At 34.6% G+C, this 16529-nt stretch overlaps 1 protein-coding gene across 1 annotated transcript; it reads right to left on the reverse strand.

Moving 5' to 3' along the window:
• Positions 1 to 7721: 7721 nt before the first annotated feature.
• On the reverse strand, positions 7722 to 12055 carry APK4 (adenosine-5'-phosphosulfate (APS) kinase 4). The gene is made up of 8 exons (XM_039024856.2): positions 11671 to 12055; positions 11294 to 11505; positions 10378 to 10518; positions 9387 to 9536; positions 9178 to 9296; positions 8939 to 9023; positions 8557 to 8603; positions 7722 to 8120 (listed from the first exon to the last, which is right to left on the reverse strand). Exons 2-8 carry the CDS (start codon positions 11496 to 11498, stop codon positions 8022 to 8024), a joined length of 846 nt encoding a protein of 281 aa, XP_038880784.1. The 5' UTR covers positions 11499 to 11505; positions 11671 to 12055; the 3' UTR covers positions 7722 to 8021.
• Positions 12056 to 16529: the final 4474 nt, after the last annotated feature.

Genomic DNA, 16529 nt, shown 5'->3' on the forward strand with positions numbered 1-16529 from the left:
AGACTATTAAAGTCACATCCAAGGTATGACTCGCTACTTCAATCTGACATGTTTTTATCTTATCCTTTGCTAACATAATTTCTCCAGACTGAGTGGAAACCGACAACACATAGTGCAAAGGATTTAGTTCTAACATGGCATGCTTAACAAATAACGACGATATAAACGAATGGGATGAACCAGAATCAAACAATACCAGTGCAAAATGTCCCAAGATTAGGAGCGTACCTGTCACAACAGTGCCTGCTTTCTCAGCCTCCTACCGGGTGGTAGAGTAAACACGACCTTGCTGATGTTGAAGCCTACCCGAACTCCTCTGTTCATGGCCTACAAACTGGTTCCCATAATCGAACGTGCTTCTAGCAGGACATCTATCTATCGAGTTTCCCTCCTACTTGCAATGAAAACAAACCCCGATGCCTGCCAAACATCGACCTTAGTGACGTCTTCCACACGAGCTACACACCGGTCGCATTCTTTCCACCATACCCGCCTCGGCAGCCTGCTGCTTAAAATGTCGAGTCGATCTGTCTGAGCTTTGAACCTTCTGATGGGGGTGAGGCTCGAAAGCCTTCTGATCTACCTTCTTCTTTTGACCTGAGGAAGGTCCCGCCCCAAACGCTCGTGAATATTGTAGGTCCACCTCGGCTGCCAAGCGAAATGCCTCAGCATGAGTGGTTGGTTTGAATGCTCGCACGATACCTCGTATACTGTCTTTTAGGCCTTGAACGAACCTTTCTGCCCTTATAGCTTCCGTGGCGACCAACTCCGAGGCGAAATGGGACAAGGTGTCAAACTCCTGGTCATACTTCTTCATTGACCCGTGTCTCTGCCTCAGCTCCAAGAACTTTTTCTGCTTATTGTACCTCAGGTTGGCAGAGAAGTACTTCACGTAAAAACGCTCCTTGTACTGCTCCCATGTCACTGGATCCCCTCCTACACCCAACATCCTTTCTATCAACTGTCACCAGATCCGTGCTTTGTCGGTAAGCATGAAAACGGCACACTGCACCTTCTGATCTTATGGGCATTTCATATAACGAAAGATCGTTTCAATCTTGGATATCCATAATTCTGCATTGGTAGGGTCTTTTAGTGACCCATTGAAGGTGCTGGGGTTGTACTTCCTGAAATCTCGCAAATGCTTGGCCTCCACCGAAAGGCCTGACATGCTTTGGTTTTGGATCATGTTCTAAGTCTGGACTTGCGGCATCTAATCCTGTGGTGGTGGTGTCTGATGGGATTGGGCAAACTGGGCCAGTCGTTCATCCAGCATGTCCTTCACCTTACTCAACACAACTGATGTAACTACTTCCCCAATACTGGTTGCCCAATCGGTAACCTCTAATGGAGCGACTGGGGTGGCCTGCGTTTGTGGTGGCGTGGCCGTATGCTAGGCTCTACTTCGTGTCTGGGTTCGCTGCCACCCTGACCCTGAGGGGTCCCTAAGCGGCAATAGGATATTGATCCTAAACTGACGGATTTTGCTCTTTGGGAACGTGCCACCTTCCGTAACCCTATGACTTCCTCTTCTCCTAACACGAACCATTTTCATGACAGTTGTTCGCAACCACTCCTTAGCTACTTTTCTTACTAGCAAAAAAAAAAAAAAAAAAAAAAAAAAAAAAAAAAAAATCAAATGCAATCATAAATGCTATTAACTTGAGTGCATATTATCCTAAATACTTTTCATAAAGGACATACCTGGCGACGACGAAGAATCCGTTATAGGCCAAAAGGAACAACCTGGACTTACCTAGTAAGTCAATCTACAGAACCCCAAAACACGGGCTCTGATACCAACTGTAACAACCCCATCTCCTAGGACTACTAAAAAGGGGATCGTTACTGCATGCATGTATAAATATTCACATTGAGGTAAATAAAGTAAAAATAAACTAGAATAATCATGATTTTGAACTGCTTTAGGTATATAAGAAAATGTTCTGCCATTATCTCAAGATCTTAAATTGTTCAACCCGGGCAATCTTTTTAACATGAAATAAATTATATATATAAAAAAATTATAATAAAACCATAAATGTAATAAAAACAAAACATGAGAAAATATAAAGGGTCAAATGCGAAATCGAAATCTGGTTCCTTTGGCACTGTCGCGAGAACCTCTTGGTGGAGTCCCCCCGAGCCGAGGACTGAATAGCACAACTTACCTCTTGTCAGTCGCCCGAGTGTCCTTGCCCTTACTTGAAAAAAATATAAAGATAAAGGTTGAGTATAAAATACTTAGTAAGTGATCCCATTACCGGGATCAGACTATGCATCCACGAGCAAAGAAAGATAGCCCATGGCTTATACAGCTACATTGGTTTTTTTTTTTTTTTTTTATGATGAAAGGAAAACCAAAAGACGTACTATCTTGCCTTGAAACACATGTTTAGCGGCCCGTAAGCACACCGTCAAACATGAAAATAACATGAACGTGAACCCGTTGACTCACGCATGTCTAGCGACCCATAGGCACACCATCAAACATGGAAATAACATGAACGTAAACCTGTCGGCTCACGCATGTCTAGCTGCCCGTAGACACCTTGTCAAATATGAAACATGAAAAAATGTAACATGAACGTAAACCTGTCGGCTCATGCATGTCTAGCGGCCCGTAGACACACCGTCAAACATGAAAAAATAACATGAACGTGAACTTGCCGGCTCACGTATGTCTAGTGGCTCGTAGGCACACCGTCAAATATGGAAAAATAACATGAACGTGAACCTGTCGACTCACGCATGTCTTGCAGCCTGTAGGCACATCGTCAAACGTGAAACTAGACCTATAGGTCATCTGAAATAAAACATGCATCAATGCGAGACAGTAAACCGTTCTACTGGTCTATTCATGCATTACATACATAATATCAGTATTGATTAGAAAATTCGAACATGCTCATAATACTTATAACTATTATGCAACAAGCAAAACATAATGATAAAAATCATGCTCAAGAGTCCACTAAATAACTTTATAGGTCTAATCTAGGCCGCCTGGCACGAAGGCACCAGTATAGTACCACTTACCTCAACTTGGTCTCAAAAGTCTGCACAAATATTTTCTTAATAGCCCTTGGATAAAACTCAAATCAACCCTAAGATATTAACCACAAGTTTAGTTTAGCAACTATGGCCTAGGAAATGAGTCAAAAATTAAATAAATCCTCGGGGTCCAAGTCCAAAGGATAATCAACCAACTTACACAAAACTTACCCAACTCCAAAAATTTTCTGTCGAAAAGAATGGTCTCTTCTTTGATAGCAACACCCCAAAATCTTCCAAAATCCTGATCCTGAAAGTTGACACAATGGGTAATAACCAAAATTGTTTCCAACACAAAGTGACACTCCAAAATCTTGAAAACCAACCCTTGCCCAAAACAAACCAACTTTTACCCAACTCAAATAGGCAGTGGCGATCGAATGCGTTGACTTGTGGTTGGGTGCAGCGGCAGAAGTGGAGCTAGATGGCTGGGCGTGGCGGCTCGCAGTCAACCCGACGGTTTAGACAGCGGCGGACGAACAGCGGCCCTATTGCTGGCAAAGTGGCAGTTAGCGGCAGCGACGGCTAGGGTTTGGAAAGGAACGGAAGAAGAAGAACAAAAAAAAAAAAAAAAAAAAAGGAAAGGCGTGTGCACTTGAGGAGAGAGAAAACTTATTTCTTTTTCTTTTTCCTTTTCTTTTTTTTAGCCTTTCTACAAGTATATATAAAAGACTAAACTTTTTCCTTTTTCCTTTAAAAAACAAATTCTCTAATCATTTTCCAAAATATATATACTTATATATATATTTTTCTTTTAAAAACTCCAATAAACACATTTAATTATCTCCATAGATAATCAAATCTCCAAATGCAAGCCAAAATAAAACTTAATTAATTCCAAATAATTAAATTATATTTTAGCTTAGCCAAAAATATAAATCTCATATAATTTATCCAAGTAGCCAATAAAAAAAAACTTAATTACAAAATAAATTAGATATTACAAAGATGATGTGTGCCTATTAATGGGGATGGAGGAGAGAGATGATGAAAAGAGAAGAGAGAATAAGAGGGATGAGGGAGAAAGCAAGAGAAATATTAAGAAAAATATTTTTTTTTCATGACATGTAAGCATTTATAAATTTTTTAATTTTAAATTTAAAGAGGATCTTTTAAATCAATTCTTAAAATTTAAGGACTAAAACGATATTTTTCCTAAATTTTAGGTCTAATAAAACTCTAAAGTTTCAATTTTATAGGTTAGTGGATATACATATACATATACATATACATATATATACATATACATATACATATATATATATATATATGTCAAATAGGTTATTGACATGCTTGATACAAAATTTAAAATTTTAGGAATCTATTAAATACAAAATTTATAGTAACTAAAAAATGGATGATAACATACCAATTTAGCTCTGGTTTAGTGAACATTTTGGTCCCATTTGGTAATCATTTGATTTATTTTAATTTTTTTTTTTAAATTAAGCCTATAAATACAACTTTCATATTCAAATTTCTTCCTTTGATATCTAATTTTTACAACTGGTCTAAGAAACAAGCCAAAATTTGAAAATTAAAAAAGTGGTTTCTAAAAACTTGTTTTTATTTTTGAAATTTTGTTAAGGATTCAACCATTGTATTTAAGAAAGATACAGATAATATGCTTAACTTAAAAAAAAAAAAATTATCAAACGAAGCCCTTCATTTTTTGTTTCTGGTTTTTAGAAAATCAAACCTATTTCCTCCCATTCTCCTATAATGGTTTGCAAGAATGTTTGCAATAATCTTAAGTACAACCGTAGAATTCTTAACCAAATTCAAAAAATACACACAATTTTTAAAAATTATTTTTTTAGTTTTCAAAATTTGGCTTGGTTTTTAAAAACTTTGGTAAAAGATAGATAATAAATCAAGAAATTTAGATTCAAAACAAGTATTTATAGACCTAATTTTCAAAAACTAAAAACTATAGACCAAATGGTTACCAAACGAGACTTTAACAATTAAGATCCCACTAACAAGCTTAGAGTCATCTATTCATGATATCATTCCTCAAAAGACAATTGCCCAAGTTTCATCACATCCTTATTCCTTCCAAAGTTAAAGAAACATATGGAACATTATGAGACTTCATGAAGCTACTATAGAACAAATTCATCATACTTTCTTTATCCAATGCCTATTCCAAAATTATTGAATGGGACAACCATAATGAAATTATCCCCAGTTACATTAAATAGAGATTCTAAAATATATATATATATATATATATATATATATGTTCCTTTAATAACTATTAGATTCAAAATACTACTAGAGTTTCTCTCCCATGCCTCCAACATTGTAGAACTACTAGCCAATTGTGACAACCTCCTCCAATGATTTGTCCTTCACATAAACATACAACATCTAACATTTACTTTGAAGGCACCATAGGAAAAATTCATCAACCCAAAGAAGAATTTCTAGAAATGATCAGAGTTAGAATCCTTGAATTACTTTAGACTAAACACCTCTAACATTTGCGTTAGGTAATTTCTTATTCAATGCACCTTAAATTTCAATATTCTTCTCTCTAGGAACATACATGCACAATTTCTTTTTGGTAAAAGAAACTGTTTATTGATACATATAAGGAGAAAACCCTGATGAATGAAACTACAATAGGGATTGCCAATTACTAACTAAAAAAGATAAGTTGAAATGAGTGAAAAGGTGCTTTAATTTACAACAAAAAAAAAAAAAAAAAAAAAGCAGTAGACAAAACTAACAAAAAAAAACAAGCAGTAGAAAAACGTGTATCACGAAAAAGTCGCCTGTTCCTTCCACTCCATAAGCACCAAAGGAAAGCACGGATAAAGACCAAGCAAATACCCTTCTTAGTTCCACCAAAAGGATGACCCACTAACACTACGGCCAAAACATTGAAAATGTCATTAGGACAAGTGAAAGACCAACCAAAAAGAGGCAATAGAAGGTTCCAAATGCCTGTAGCAAAAGAACAGTGAAAAAATAAATGAACTGACAATTCAACTTGTTTGTGACATATGACACCAAGATGGAGGAAGAGACATATAAGGCATACGGCGCTGCAAACGATCAACAGTATTAATGGCACCCCAGCTAAGTTCCCAAAGAAAGATTTTAATCTTCTTAGGATATCTATCATTCCAAATCACCGAGTAAAGATTAGTCAAACCCGAAACCAGATCGCCCACTAGATCAGTCATAAGAGACTTAATAGTAAAGCCCAAAGAAAGATCAAGCGGCCACAACCAAGTATCAGGGGAGGAACGCAATCAGACAGATGTCAGATGAAGGGATAATGACGCCCATTCAACAATCTCCAACTCAGTAAGATTACGATGTAGGTTCAAATTCAAAGCAGACATGGAAGAGTTCCAAGCATTAGCAATTGTAACCTCAGGATGTTGCACAAGACCAAAAAGTCGTGGATAAGTGGTGACAAGGACTCCACAACTAAGTCAAGAGTCGTTCCAGAAGGATGTAGATGAACCATCACCACTATGACGACTAACCCCATTAGCAGTCAACTCAGTAAAATGACAGATGTACCTCCAAAGTGCCTTAGAAGAAACACTAAAGATAAGATAGGGCCAAACACAATAAGAGGAATAATACTTAGCAACAATTAGGTTCCTCCATAAAGCATCATGCTCAGATAAAAGATGCCAAGTCCATTCCGCAAGAAGAGCAGAATTTCAAAGTTTAAAATTGCCTATGCCAAGGCCACCCAATAATTGGGGACGCTGAGAAACCATCCAATTCACATTATGCACACCACCATTACCACAAGAGTCCTCCTAAAAGAAATCTCGGACCAATTTATCCAGGCAATTAATAACAGAGGAAGGAGCCTTAAACAAAGATAAATAATAAGTTAGGAGGCTAGAAAGTGTAGCTTGAATGAGAGTGTGACACCCCCTTTGAAATATATGAATACTTCCAATTATAGAGTTTATCCTGAAACCTCTCAATCACGGGCTGCCAAAACAAAATAGATTTAGAGTTACCACCCAAAGGAAGCCCTAAATAAGAACCTGGCCAATAACCTTGTTTGCAACCAAAAGGAACACAATAACCAGTTAAAATCAGAGTAAGAGACATGTATCCCAAGAAACTCACTCTTAGCAAGATTGATTTTAAGGCCTGAAGCACATTAAAAAATATGGACAATGTCAAACAAGTTCTGTATAGCAGATCTCTCAGCAGTAGAGAACAATAAAGTGTCATCGACAAACTATAAATGAGTTGGAGTAAAATCTGAATGACCAATAGGATGAGCACCAATATGACTCAATGCCGAGCTATGGTCAATAAGACGACTTAGACAATTAGCAACTAAAATAAACAAGAAGGGAGAGAGAGGATCTCCTTGTCTTGCCACGGGGCAGCCAAGTTCTGTATGGCTTATCTTGTTCTTAAAAGTTTCTACATCAACGAGGCCATTGATGTAGAAACTTTAAGAACAAGATAAGCTTCAATACATGCTTCAAGGGAAAGCTTTAGTCCGATTTGGATACCATCATCCATTAATTTAGGAGAAGCTGTAGCGCAGCATCCAATTGACCTTTCACACCTTAGAAAATTAATCTAAGCGGACCCTTCATAAAATTATTATAGGCAAAATTTGTAAAATAAATTACTGAAAAATAAATCAGTATCATCAAATTGGACCGAAATACATAATAAACTTGAGATGAATTTAAATAAGATTAGTGTGAACTTGACAAAAAAAAATTAAAAGTTACAAAGTACTTACAAAATAATAAGCACACGCATATCCTCTTTCTCATGCTTCTAACCTTATTTGTACGAAGAATGCTAAATGACCCAAGAATTGGGAAGCAGAGACTGAAGGAAACGAGATGTTTCCTAGCAGTGAGAAATAAGGGGAGTAATTCCATCTCCTCTTGCATTAGACTAAACCGAGTTTCTGTATGTTTCAAATTGATAACAAGGAAGTCCCACATTTCCTCATGTTAGGCTTGCAGGTATCCTCTCTCTTCTAGATATGAAATCACTCTTTCCGCCATGTCTTTAGGGGACGAGCAGATCCCTTCTTTGTATTGCAATACAATCTGCCAAAAAGAGAAGTGTTATTCGAACTTTTTAAGATCAAGTCTTAAGACAATAACAAAAGCAAGGGAAAAATCAAATAATTCACTGACCAAATAAATTGAAAAAACAAACTTAGAAAGAAACAGTGAATGAAACAATTAATTAAAATCACAGGAACAGTTGAGCTTTACGGGTTTGAACAGGAAGACAGTGTGATAGATTTGTTATCCATATTGACAAGGAACATTTGACAAAGCTTACGTTACTTTGGATCAATGATAAATCACTTCACCAGTTTAAGTTTGATGTTTGAAGAACACAAAAGTCATTCATTTCAACGGTAGAGGCAATAAATTGAAACCTTCAAACTAAGTGTTAGCGTTGGAATATATGTAATCCTTTGACCGTATGAAAACAAAAAGGAAAAATGTGTGTCGTTCTAACTTAAGTACACACCTCGGAATTTAATGGTTCTTCATATGGATCATCTATCCCTGTGAATCCTGAAAACAGAATGCAAATATCAACGCAAGAACTGAAAATAGGTATCAGTGGAAAAATAGAAGCACGATAACTCTATCTATTACAGAAATTTAAATTTATAATACAACTAAAGCTACAATCTCTTCAATTGGGTCCATGAAAATTGGCAACAAGAATTCCTGTCAAGTAGTGTTGAATCTTGATGAGCGATGATTGCTTATCAATGTCAACCACATAATTACAGACAAGATTGGCAGAAAGATTTCATTCAAAATGGAGAAAATTTTTCGAAATACCAAATCAATAAAGGTTGAATCATGTGAAGCCAAATATTGGGAAAAAACCAAAATAGTACCTTGTATCTTCCCTGCTCTAGACAGTTTATACAGACCCTTTGGATCCCGGGCTTCACATACATTTAGTGGTACATCAAGGAAAACCTGTAAAAGAATGACAGAAGCATAATGCCAACAATGAAGATATTGCCCTCCATCCACGTCCAGAACTCTAATGCCCTGTCCTAGTTGCAAACTCCGTGAGAAGAAATGAAACTATGCTCTGATTACATGCACAACAATAATTACAATAACATACCTCAATAAAATCACCTTCTGCCAGTAAGGCACGACAGGCATCTCTATCCTTCCGAAAAGGAGATATTAAACTAGCAATACAAATAATCCCAGCATCTGCAAAGAGGCTTGCTACCTCACCTGTAGACCATCTGGTTTAATATCCACGAAATTTGGGTGACATAAAAAACGTCAATGAAAAATTTTCATCAGATGGACAAGGACACCCACCAATTCTCCGTATGTTTTCTGTACGATCTTCGGGTTCAAAACTAAGATCACTGTTTAGACCATGCCTAATATTGTCACCATCAAGGATGTAGGTCAGTTTTCTTCTTGAATGTAAGCCTTGACTTAATGCACATGCCAAAGTGCTTTTTCCTATAATTAGAGCCCTAGGTGAGAGAGAGAGAGAGAGAGAGAGAGAGAGTAACTACAGTGAAAGGATCATCCTACACAAGCATTTTAAACAACAATCCTCTAATTGTACCAGACCACCGTACAATGTGAAAAACCAGTTTTATGACCCCAAAACCTCTTTTTCACGAAAAGTTTATATGATAGAAGATAATTTGATGGATGATGAGCATGAAAGTTAGTTAGGAACAATAAATTTACTCATACCTTACGAAATATGAACAATAAACATGCCTCATTGCTGACAAGCAGCTCCAATTTTTTATTTCCTTCTTTCACAACATACTTCTTTCCTTTTTTTGCTTGGGAAACTACTCTACCTCTCTATGCCAAATTGGTTTAGAGTTGAAACAACAAGAAAGTCAACTGTGTCTAGTCCATTGGATCAATAATTTAGATTCTTAACCAAGTACATGCTCAATGGAACTATTATCTGTGAAAGGAACAGCTAAGTCATGTAATTGTAAATAACTTGTAGACTCCGTACATCAAAAGGATAATATCAATCCAAATTGCAGATGTGCAATCATAAAGAAACGGGTGATCTGTCCTGCAAATCTGGTCAGTGAAGTAAGTCTTACAGACTTCTGGCTAACAAAGAAAACCAAATGAGGATGGAAAGAAAAGAGTTCAATCACTACTGAAACTATTAAGTGACAGTCATCTGGGATAAAAATTTCAGAGCAAGATAAAGGTGAAAATATCGTAGAAAAAATAATATCCATTATAATGGTGATGGTGATGATGGTCCTAAAAATGCAACAGAAAATAACACCAGTCACCTGTTGGGAAAACGAGAACTAACCTGAACCACTCAGACCAGTTATCCATATTACACAACCTTTCTGCTGAGTCAACTTTTCTCTTTGAGGCTTCCCAATAGGACAATCATGCCATACGATATTTGTTGACTTCCCACCAGTTGAGGTCTCATGGCAACCTTTACCTAATTTTTTTTTAAGGAGAAACAAAATTTTCATTGATAGATGAAAAGGAGACAACTTTTACCTAATCATTAGATGGTTGGACGAAACTAGAGATACTCAAGTAGTTTCAAAATTATGTAAACTGCAAGGCTGGTGAGTCATGGGCCATGATCTTACAAATTCAATCTAAGAACTATATTCGAAGCAATATACCAATAAAGCTAATTTGGCATGCATCAGCCTTAGAAGTGTGCACAAAAACAAGAGGGGGGAAAAAACGATAAGCTAGAGCAATTTTCAATGCGTACGGAACCATGGCCAAACTCGTGATTTGTGATTTACCTTTCTTCTAAGGCACAAGTACTGCATCTATTGAATACGAATAATTACCAAACTATTGCCACTAATGATCCAGATGGTGAATTAATCGGATATTTTGTAAGGACAGAAGGAGAAATTGGGTGAAAATGCTAGGTGAAGCAGCAAAACTTTGACACATACGCCTACAAATTTTTAAAGCTTATTGAGAATAAAAGGTGCCAAATGCATTTAGCTTTAAACCTAAGATTGGTCCACAGTCCAGTTGGTAGTTACAAAAAAAATCAAATAGACCAGATCTACATGATATTGATTACCTTCATAATTTCCAGAAGTTCAAACAACACCAATTTCTTTAAAGATAAGTTCAAAAAATTTATCCGGAAAGAAAAACTGACATTCTTCGATGCAACAGTCTTCATAAACAAAATCCAATGCGATTTGTAAAATAATAATAATAATAACAATAATAAGTACCGTGAATCGCAGAGCAATTGCTCGTCGCCGCTTTAAATGGTTGTAAGAAACTAGTAGCAGCAGCATCGCAACAGAACCCCCAACCTCCACAACTCCGCTCCAGTCCAATCGCAATGTTCACTGCAACGTTTGCCGGCTTCAACCTCCCCAAAGATCGGTATTCATACATACGAATCAGCGGTCGCGCCGATTGCAACGTGACCATCTCGGAACTGAAGAAGGAAGCAACATGCCAAAAATCAACAAAAAGCAGAAAGATGAATCAGGAAACACAGAATAGTACTTTCAAAGAGAGATTCGAAACTCCTCCTAAAGCCTAGCTCACGAACCTACAGGAATATACAAGAACAAGAAACCAGTAGATATGAGATACATACGAGATTGAAATTGAAAAGATGGTTGAAAGAGGTCCGTCGGACGAGGCGGGGGAGGTAGTTTAGTCGTAAACAATGGGTGTGCATCCACCTGTAATTCTGCTCTGATATGGCAGTGGCAACTGGAAAAAGGCTGAGATACGACAGAAAGAGGATGTGGAAAGCAAAGGCAGCGTGCGCGAGAGAGGCTCAGCTGTCACTTGAAAATGGAATCCACACAAGGAATCCACACTAATTTCTCTGCTTTTTTTTCAAACAATACGATAACGATTATGAATGAGCCTTGCGAGAATTGATTGTTTGTTTATCCTTTGACACCACGTGCTCCTCATTCTTCCTATTAACATATCTATTTTGGATCAAAAGGTCAATGGTTCAACTTTCCAATAATCAAATGAATTTTGAGCTGAGAATGATCTATGAAATAAAGAATAATTCTTTTATTGGTAAAATTATCGAAAATATTTTTAAAATATTACTATCTATCATACAATAGATATTTAAGCGATAGAAATATCTATGAAATAGATGATAAATGTTTATTGCGGAGTATAATGATGACATTTTACTATATTTATAAATAAATTAATTCATTTTCTTTTATTTAAAAATAACCCTAAAATAAAAGTTACATCTATTTCTTTTTCAATTGTAAATTTAATATCTCAACATTCAAATTTTTAAAAAATTTAAAGAATAATATATACAAAATTAAGAAGGTAACTTTTGTCTAGTAACCCTTTGATTTTTTTTTTTTTTTTTAAGAATTAAGCCTATAAACATCACTTTTATTTATTTTTTTAAAAAAATTTACATGTTAGAAGTGTTTTTAAAATCAAAGTTAAATTCAAAAATTAAAAAATAGTAAAAAATTTGTTTTTATTTTTAGAATTTGAGTAAGAATTCATACGTTTATATACAAAATATGATTAAAAAAATTATGTGAAACAAGCATAAATTTCAAAAACCAAATAATTACCAAATGAGGTGTTAGAGATCAATTAGACAAATTTTAATTTTTATTTTAGAAAATTATTTCAAATAATAAAACTGTTGAAAATATTTACAAAGTATAGCAGAATTTTAAAATTAGTGATAGACGCGGATAAAAAATAAAAAAATAAAGTATATCTTCAATTCTTGTGAATATATAACCTTTTAATAAAGAATAGCAAACAACTTGCTTTGCCAAAAAGGGAAAATAATGGGGATGAACAAAATAGACCACTTGTACGAGTAATTTATTGATACTTCAAATAAGTTTCACAATTTAACATTTTGTTTCATTGTTAATTTGGACATAGATTAATTCAAAATACTATATTTTATTAGGTCAAATGTACAATACTCGCATCTTGTTTTTAAAATTAAATTAAACATTTTGTTTTAATAATTTGGAATTAAAGTATAATATTAATTAATTGAACAATATGATTTAAATTAGATTGTTAGGCCAAATTAACAAAGACTTATGGTTAAGAACCCATTTTAAAATTTGTTCAACTAGGAAAAAAAGATTGAAGAATTTTGGTTGAGAAGAAACTGGTAAGAACATGGCTAGCTAGAGGTAGCATCGGTCTATTATTAAATTAATGAGATCTTTTATGCAATAATATATATACTATCGAAAAAGTAAAATGAGTGTTTTAATCCATGGTAAGTAATTTCCAATTTCTTTTACGATATTTATTATATAACACTACAAAAAAAAAAAAGTTTTTTGTCGACGCATAAAATCAAAATAAGAAGAATACAGTCGAGAGAAAAAGCATATGTTGATGGGAGATAAAAATAACTCCGAACGCTGTATAATTATCGTTGGGAGATTTGCACTATATCTCAATGCTCTATCTTCACCCGTTGACAGATCTTGAAAATAAATTGAATTAGTTAGTAACTGCTTATGATGTAGAAGAGCGCATCAAGAGAAATTCTTTCTGCTGACAGATTTAATGAATGTCGGGAGATATATTAACAAAACTCTAACTTTCCTCCCTCAATTTTATTTCATCTTGCTCGCTGCGCGCCCATTATTCTCCTCCTCTCTTTCCAGATCTACTTCCACTTGCGCCCTCTGGCACCCCAATCTCCTGCTGGCCACTCCAAAGTCTTCCCAATCGTTAACTGCCTCCTCTCCCCACAAGATCGTTGATTGTCTCCTCACCTCATTTTAGATTCTTGGCCAAACGTCCACCTCTCACCTCCCAAACATCAGCCGGTTCAAATGTTTGTCGCTTAAAGCCTCCGCCAGTTCAAACGTCTATTGCACACAGGCCTAACCGGTTTTAGATCTCCCTCGTCAGTGATTATTTTTCCCAATAAATAACTTTGATTTGTCTTGGGTTCTTTTCTATAATATTTTGTATTTGAATGTCATGCAATTCTTTGTATTTGAATGTCACGTGAAGAAAATTCATCCACTTGATACTAATCTATGTAAAATTTTAAATTCTTGGTTGTCTTTAAATGAGTGGTTTGATTTTGATCTATGTTAATTGTTGTTAATTGTTTGTTTGAGTGTTGGTGATTAAACTTCAATATATATTTGTGTTTGTTTTTTATACATATTGTGTTGATATGAATAGTACTAGTATAGTGATAAATTCAATAGTGTTAACATATTGTGGTAATATGTAGTGTTGATATACATATTGTGTTATTTGTGAATGGTGTTAATATAGTGAAAAATTGAATAGTATTAACATATTATGGTAATATGTACCACTCATACATATTGTGGTAATATATAGTGGGAAGTGTGTGTTAAAAACATTTTATTGTTACTCCAATTGCACATTAACACATAAGAGATAACTTTTTTTCTTTTTCTTTTTTCTATAATAGAATTCGGTGGAAAGAGAAGTCACTTTGCATGTAAGAAATCGAGAAGATGAAAAAGAGGAACTAACATTCATACACTAACTTCAAAAACATCCATGAACATCCAAAACCATTTTTTAATTGCTCTTCTTGCTTCATATAAGCATTCCATGAGTGTCCCTTAATTTTTAACAATGTTAATTAGGTTTATTTAATTAATTAAACTCACTCCAAAAGTGGGGAGTTTGTGAGAATTAGGCTGATGATGCACATGTAATAGTACTTTTTAGAATTTTTTTTTTATTAATTTATATTCAAGTAATTAAGTTCATTCAAACTTACTCTTAACAATATGTGCAGAATCAAATGTAGAATTACAATCAAACTCTATTTCAGAAGGGTCTCAACCACAATTAGGAGAGGAAATATGTGATGCGGTTTTAGGTAGACGACCGATCTATTTCAAAGGGCTTGGTTGAGGACTCAAGCTTAAAGCGAAGAGAGGTAATTCTTCATCAAGTGCATCATCCGTAGAAATGGAAATGAGAATACTAAGAGTCAAATTTGAGAATTTTCAGTCACATTTGAAGGATCTTCAAGAAGATCATATATGATTAAAAGAAGATCATGCAAGACAAATAGAAGAAATGAAGAAAATGATCGAAGACATGGTGCAATCACAAAGAGGACCATTGAAATAGGTATGAATTAATATTCTAATTCTAGTAAACTTTGTAAATGAGGTTCAATATGTTGTTATCCTGCAATTCTGGTAGTAAAATAATTATGTATGACTATAATTAGTTACGGGAGAATGAAACATGACTATCCTGTAATTATAGTAGCCTTTGTTTGTGTCAATGATCTTATAATGTGAAATTTGCTTTATTTGTGTACTGTTTGTCAAGTCCCTTTTTTAAGTTTTGGTTAAGGATATTTGTTTAATTTAGTTTATATTATGGGGTGGGGGGTGTTTAGGAAATGGTTATACTTTAGGTAACTTCAGTTTAAAGTGATGTTATAATGGTTGTTTCATTGTTTTGTTAAGTGTTTCTAAACCTTTGGATATGTAATGAATGTATAATGATTGTTCTACCCAGATGTTTTATTTCGTTTAGGTAGAGTGTATTTGCTTATTTTTGTCTAAGAATATTTGCTTAATTTAGTTTATATTTGGGTGGGGGAGGGGGGTGTTTAGGAAATTGTTACACTTCAGGTAACTTTAGTTTAAAGTGAAGTTATAATGGTTGTTTTATTGCTTTGTCAAGTTCTTTAAACCTTTGGATATGTAATGAATGTATAATGATTGTTTTGCCAAGGTGTTTTTATTTATTTTAGGTACAGTATATTTGCTCATTTTTATCTAAGATATAGTTTTGGAAAATTTGTTAAGTTGCCTTATTTGTGTATATTGGTTTTTGTTTTTGTCAAGTTGCTTTGTTTAAGTATTGTTCAAGATTATACTTTTGAGTGTTGGTTGGATTTTTTTTGTTAACATAATTATGGAAACTTTAATAAACAATAGTGCTAATTCATTATTTAAATTAATGTCATTTTAGGTAATGTTGGAGATTTCGAGCTGCTTTTGAAATCTCAACCTAAAAATCATGTGAATAGAATATGCGACTCAAGTGACAACTACTTATGTATTTTTGTGGAGTACCTATAATAGTTAGGGTGATTCCAATGTTTTTTTTTTTTTTTTTTTTTTTTTTGGAAATTTTATGCTTTTATGAAATACTTAAGTGATACATTGTAGGGATAATTACAATGTTATGAAAAGATATATTATGAATTAAAACAAGATTCTTCTTGAGAGAGTTTGGCAGAGGGAAGGAGATGAAGATTGTAGAAAGGATTTCTGTAAATTGTAAATCATATAATTGATTGTTATTCCTCTGCCACACTTCAGCATATGACAGAGAGTGAGTGAGGGAGTTATGCTCCCTCTAGTATTTAATTAATTGAAGGGATCGAATCCCAAGCATAAACGTGTGATCGCCTTATAATTTTATTTCGATTTTACATAAACAAAATACAGT

Source organism: Benincasa hispida, chromosome 3, assembly GCF_027475165.1.
Source record: "Benincasa hispida cultivar pf3 chromosome 3, pf3_genome.v1.1, whole genome shotgun sequence".
Lineage (NCBI taxonomy): Eukaryota > Viridiplantae > Streptophyta > Magnoliopsida > Cucurbitales > Cucurbitaceae > Benincasa > Benincasa hispida.

What these genes read in the sequence shown, in the direction of transcription:
- APK4 (XM_039024856.2), bottom strand. Translation starts at nt 11,498, where the DNA reads ATGGTCACGTTGCAATCGGCGCGACCGCTGATTCGTATGTATGAATAC. An exon ending in AACTGGTCTGAGTGGTTCAG is followed by an intron (nt 9,537 to 10,377) that starts GTTAGTTCTCGT and finishes CTCTAATTATAG; the next exon opens with GAAAAAGCACTTTGGCATGT. An exon ending in AGAAAACATACGGAGAATTG is followed by an intron (nt 9,297 to 9,386) that starts GTGGGTGTCCTT and finishes GATGGTCTACAG; the next exon opens with GTGAGGTAGCAAGCCTCTTT.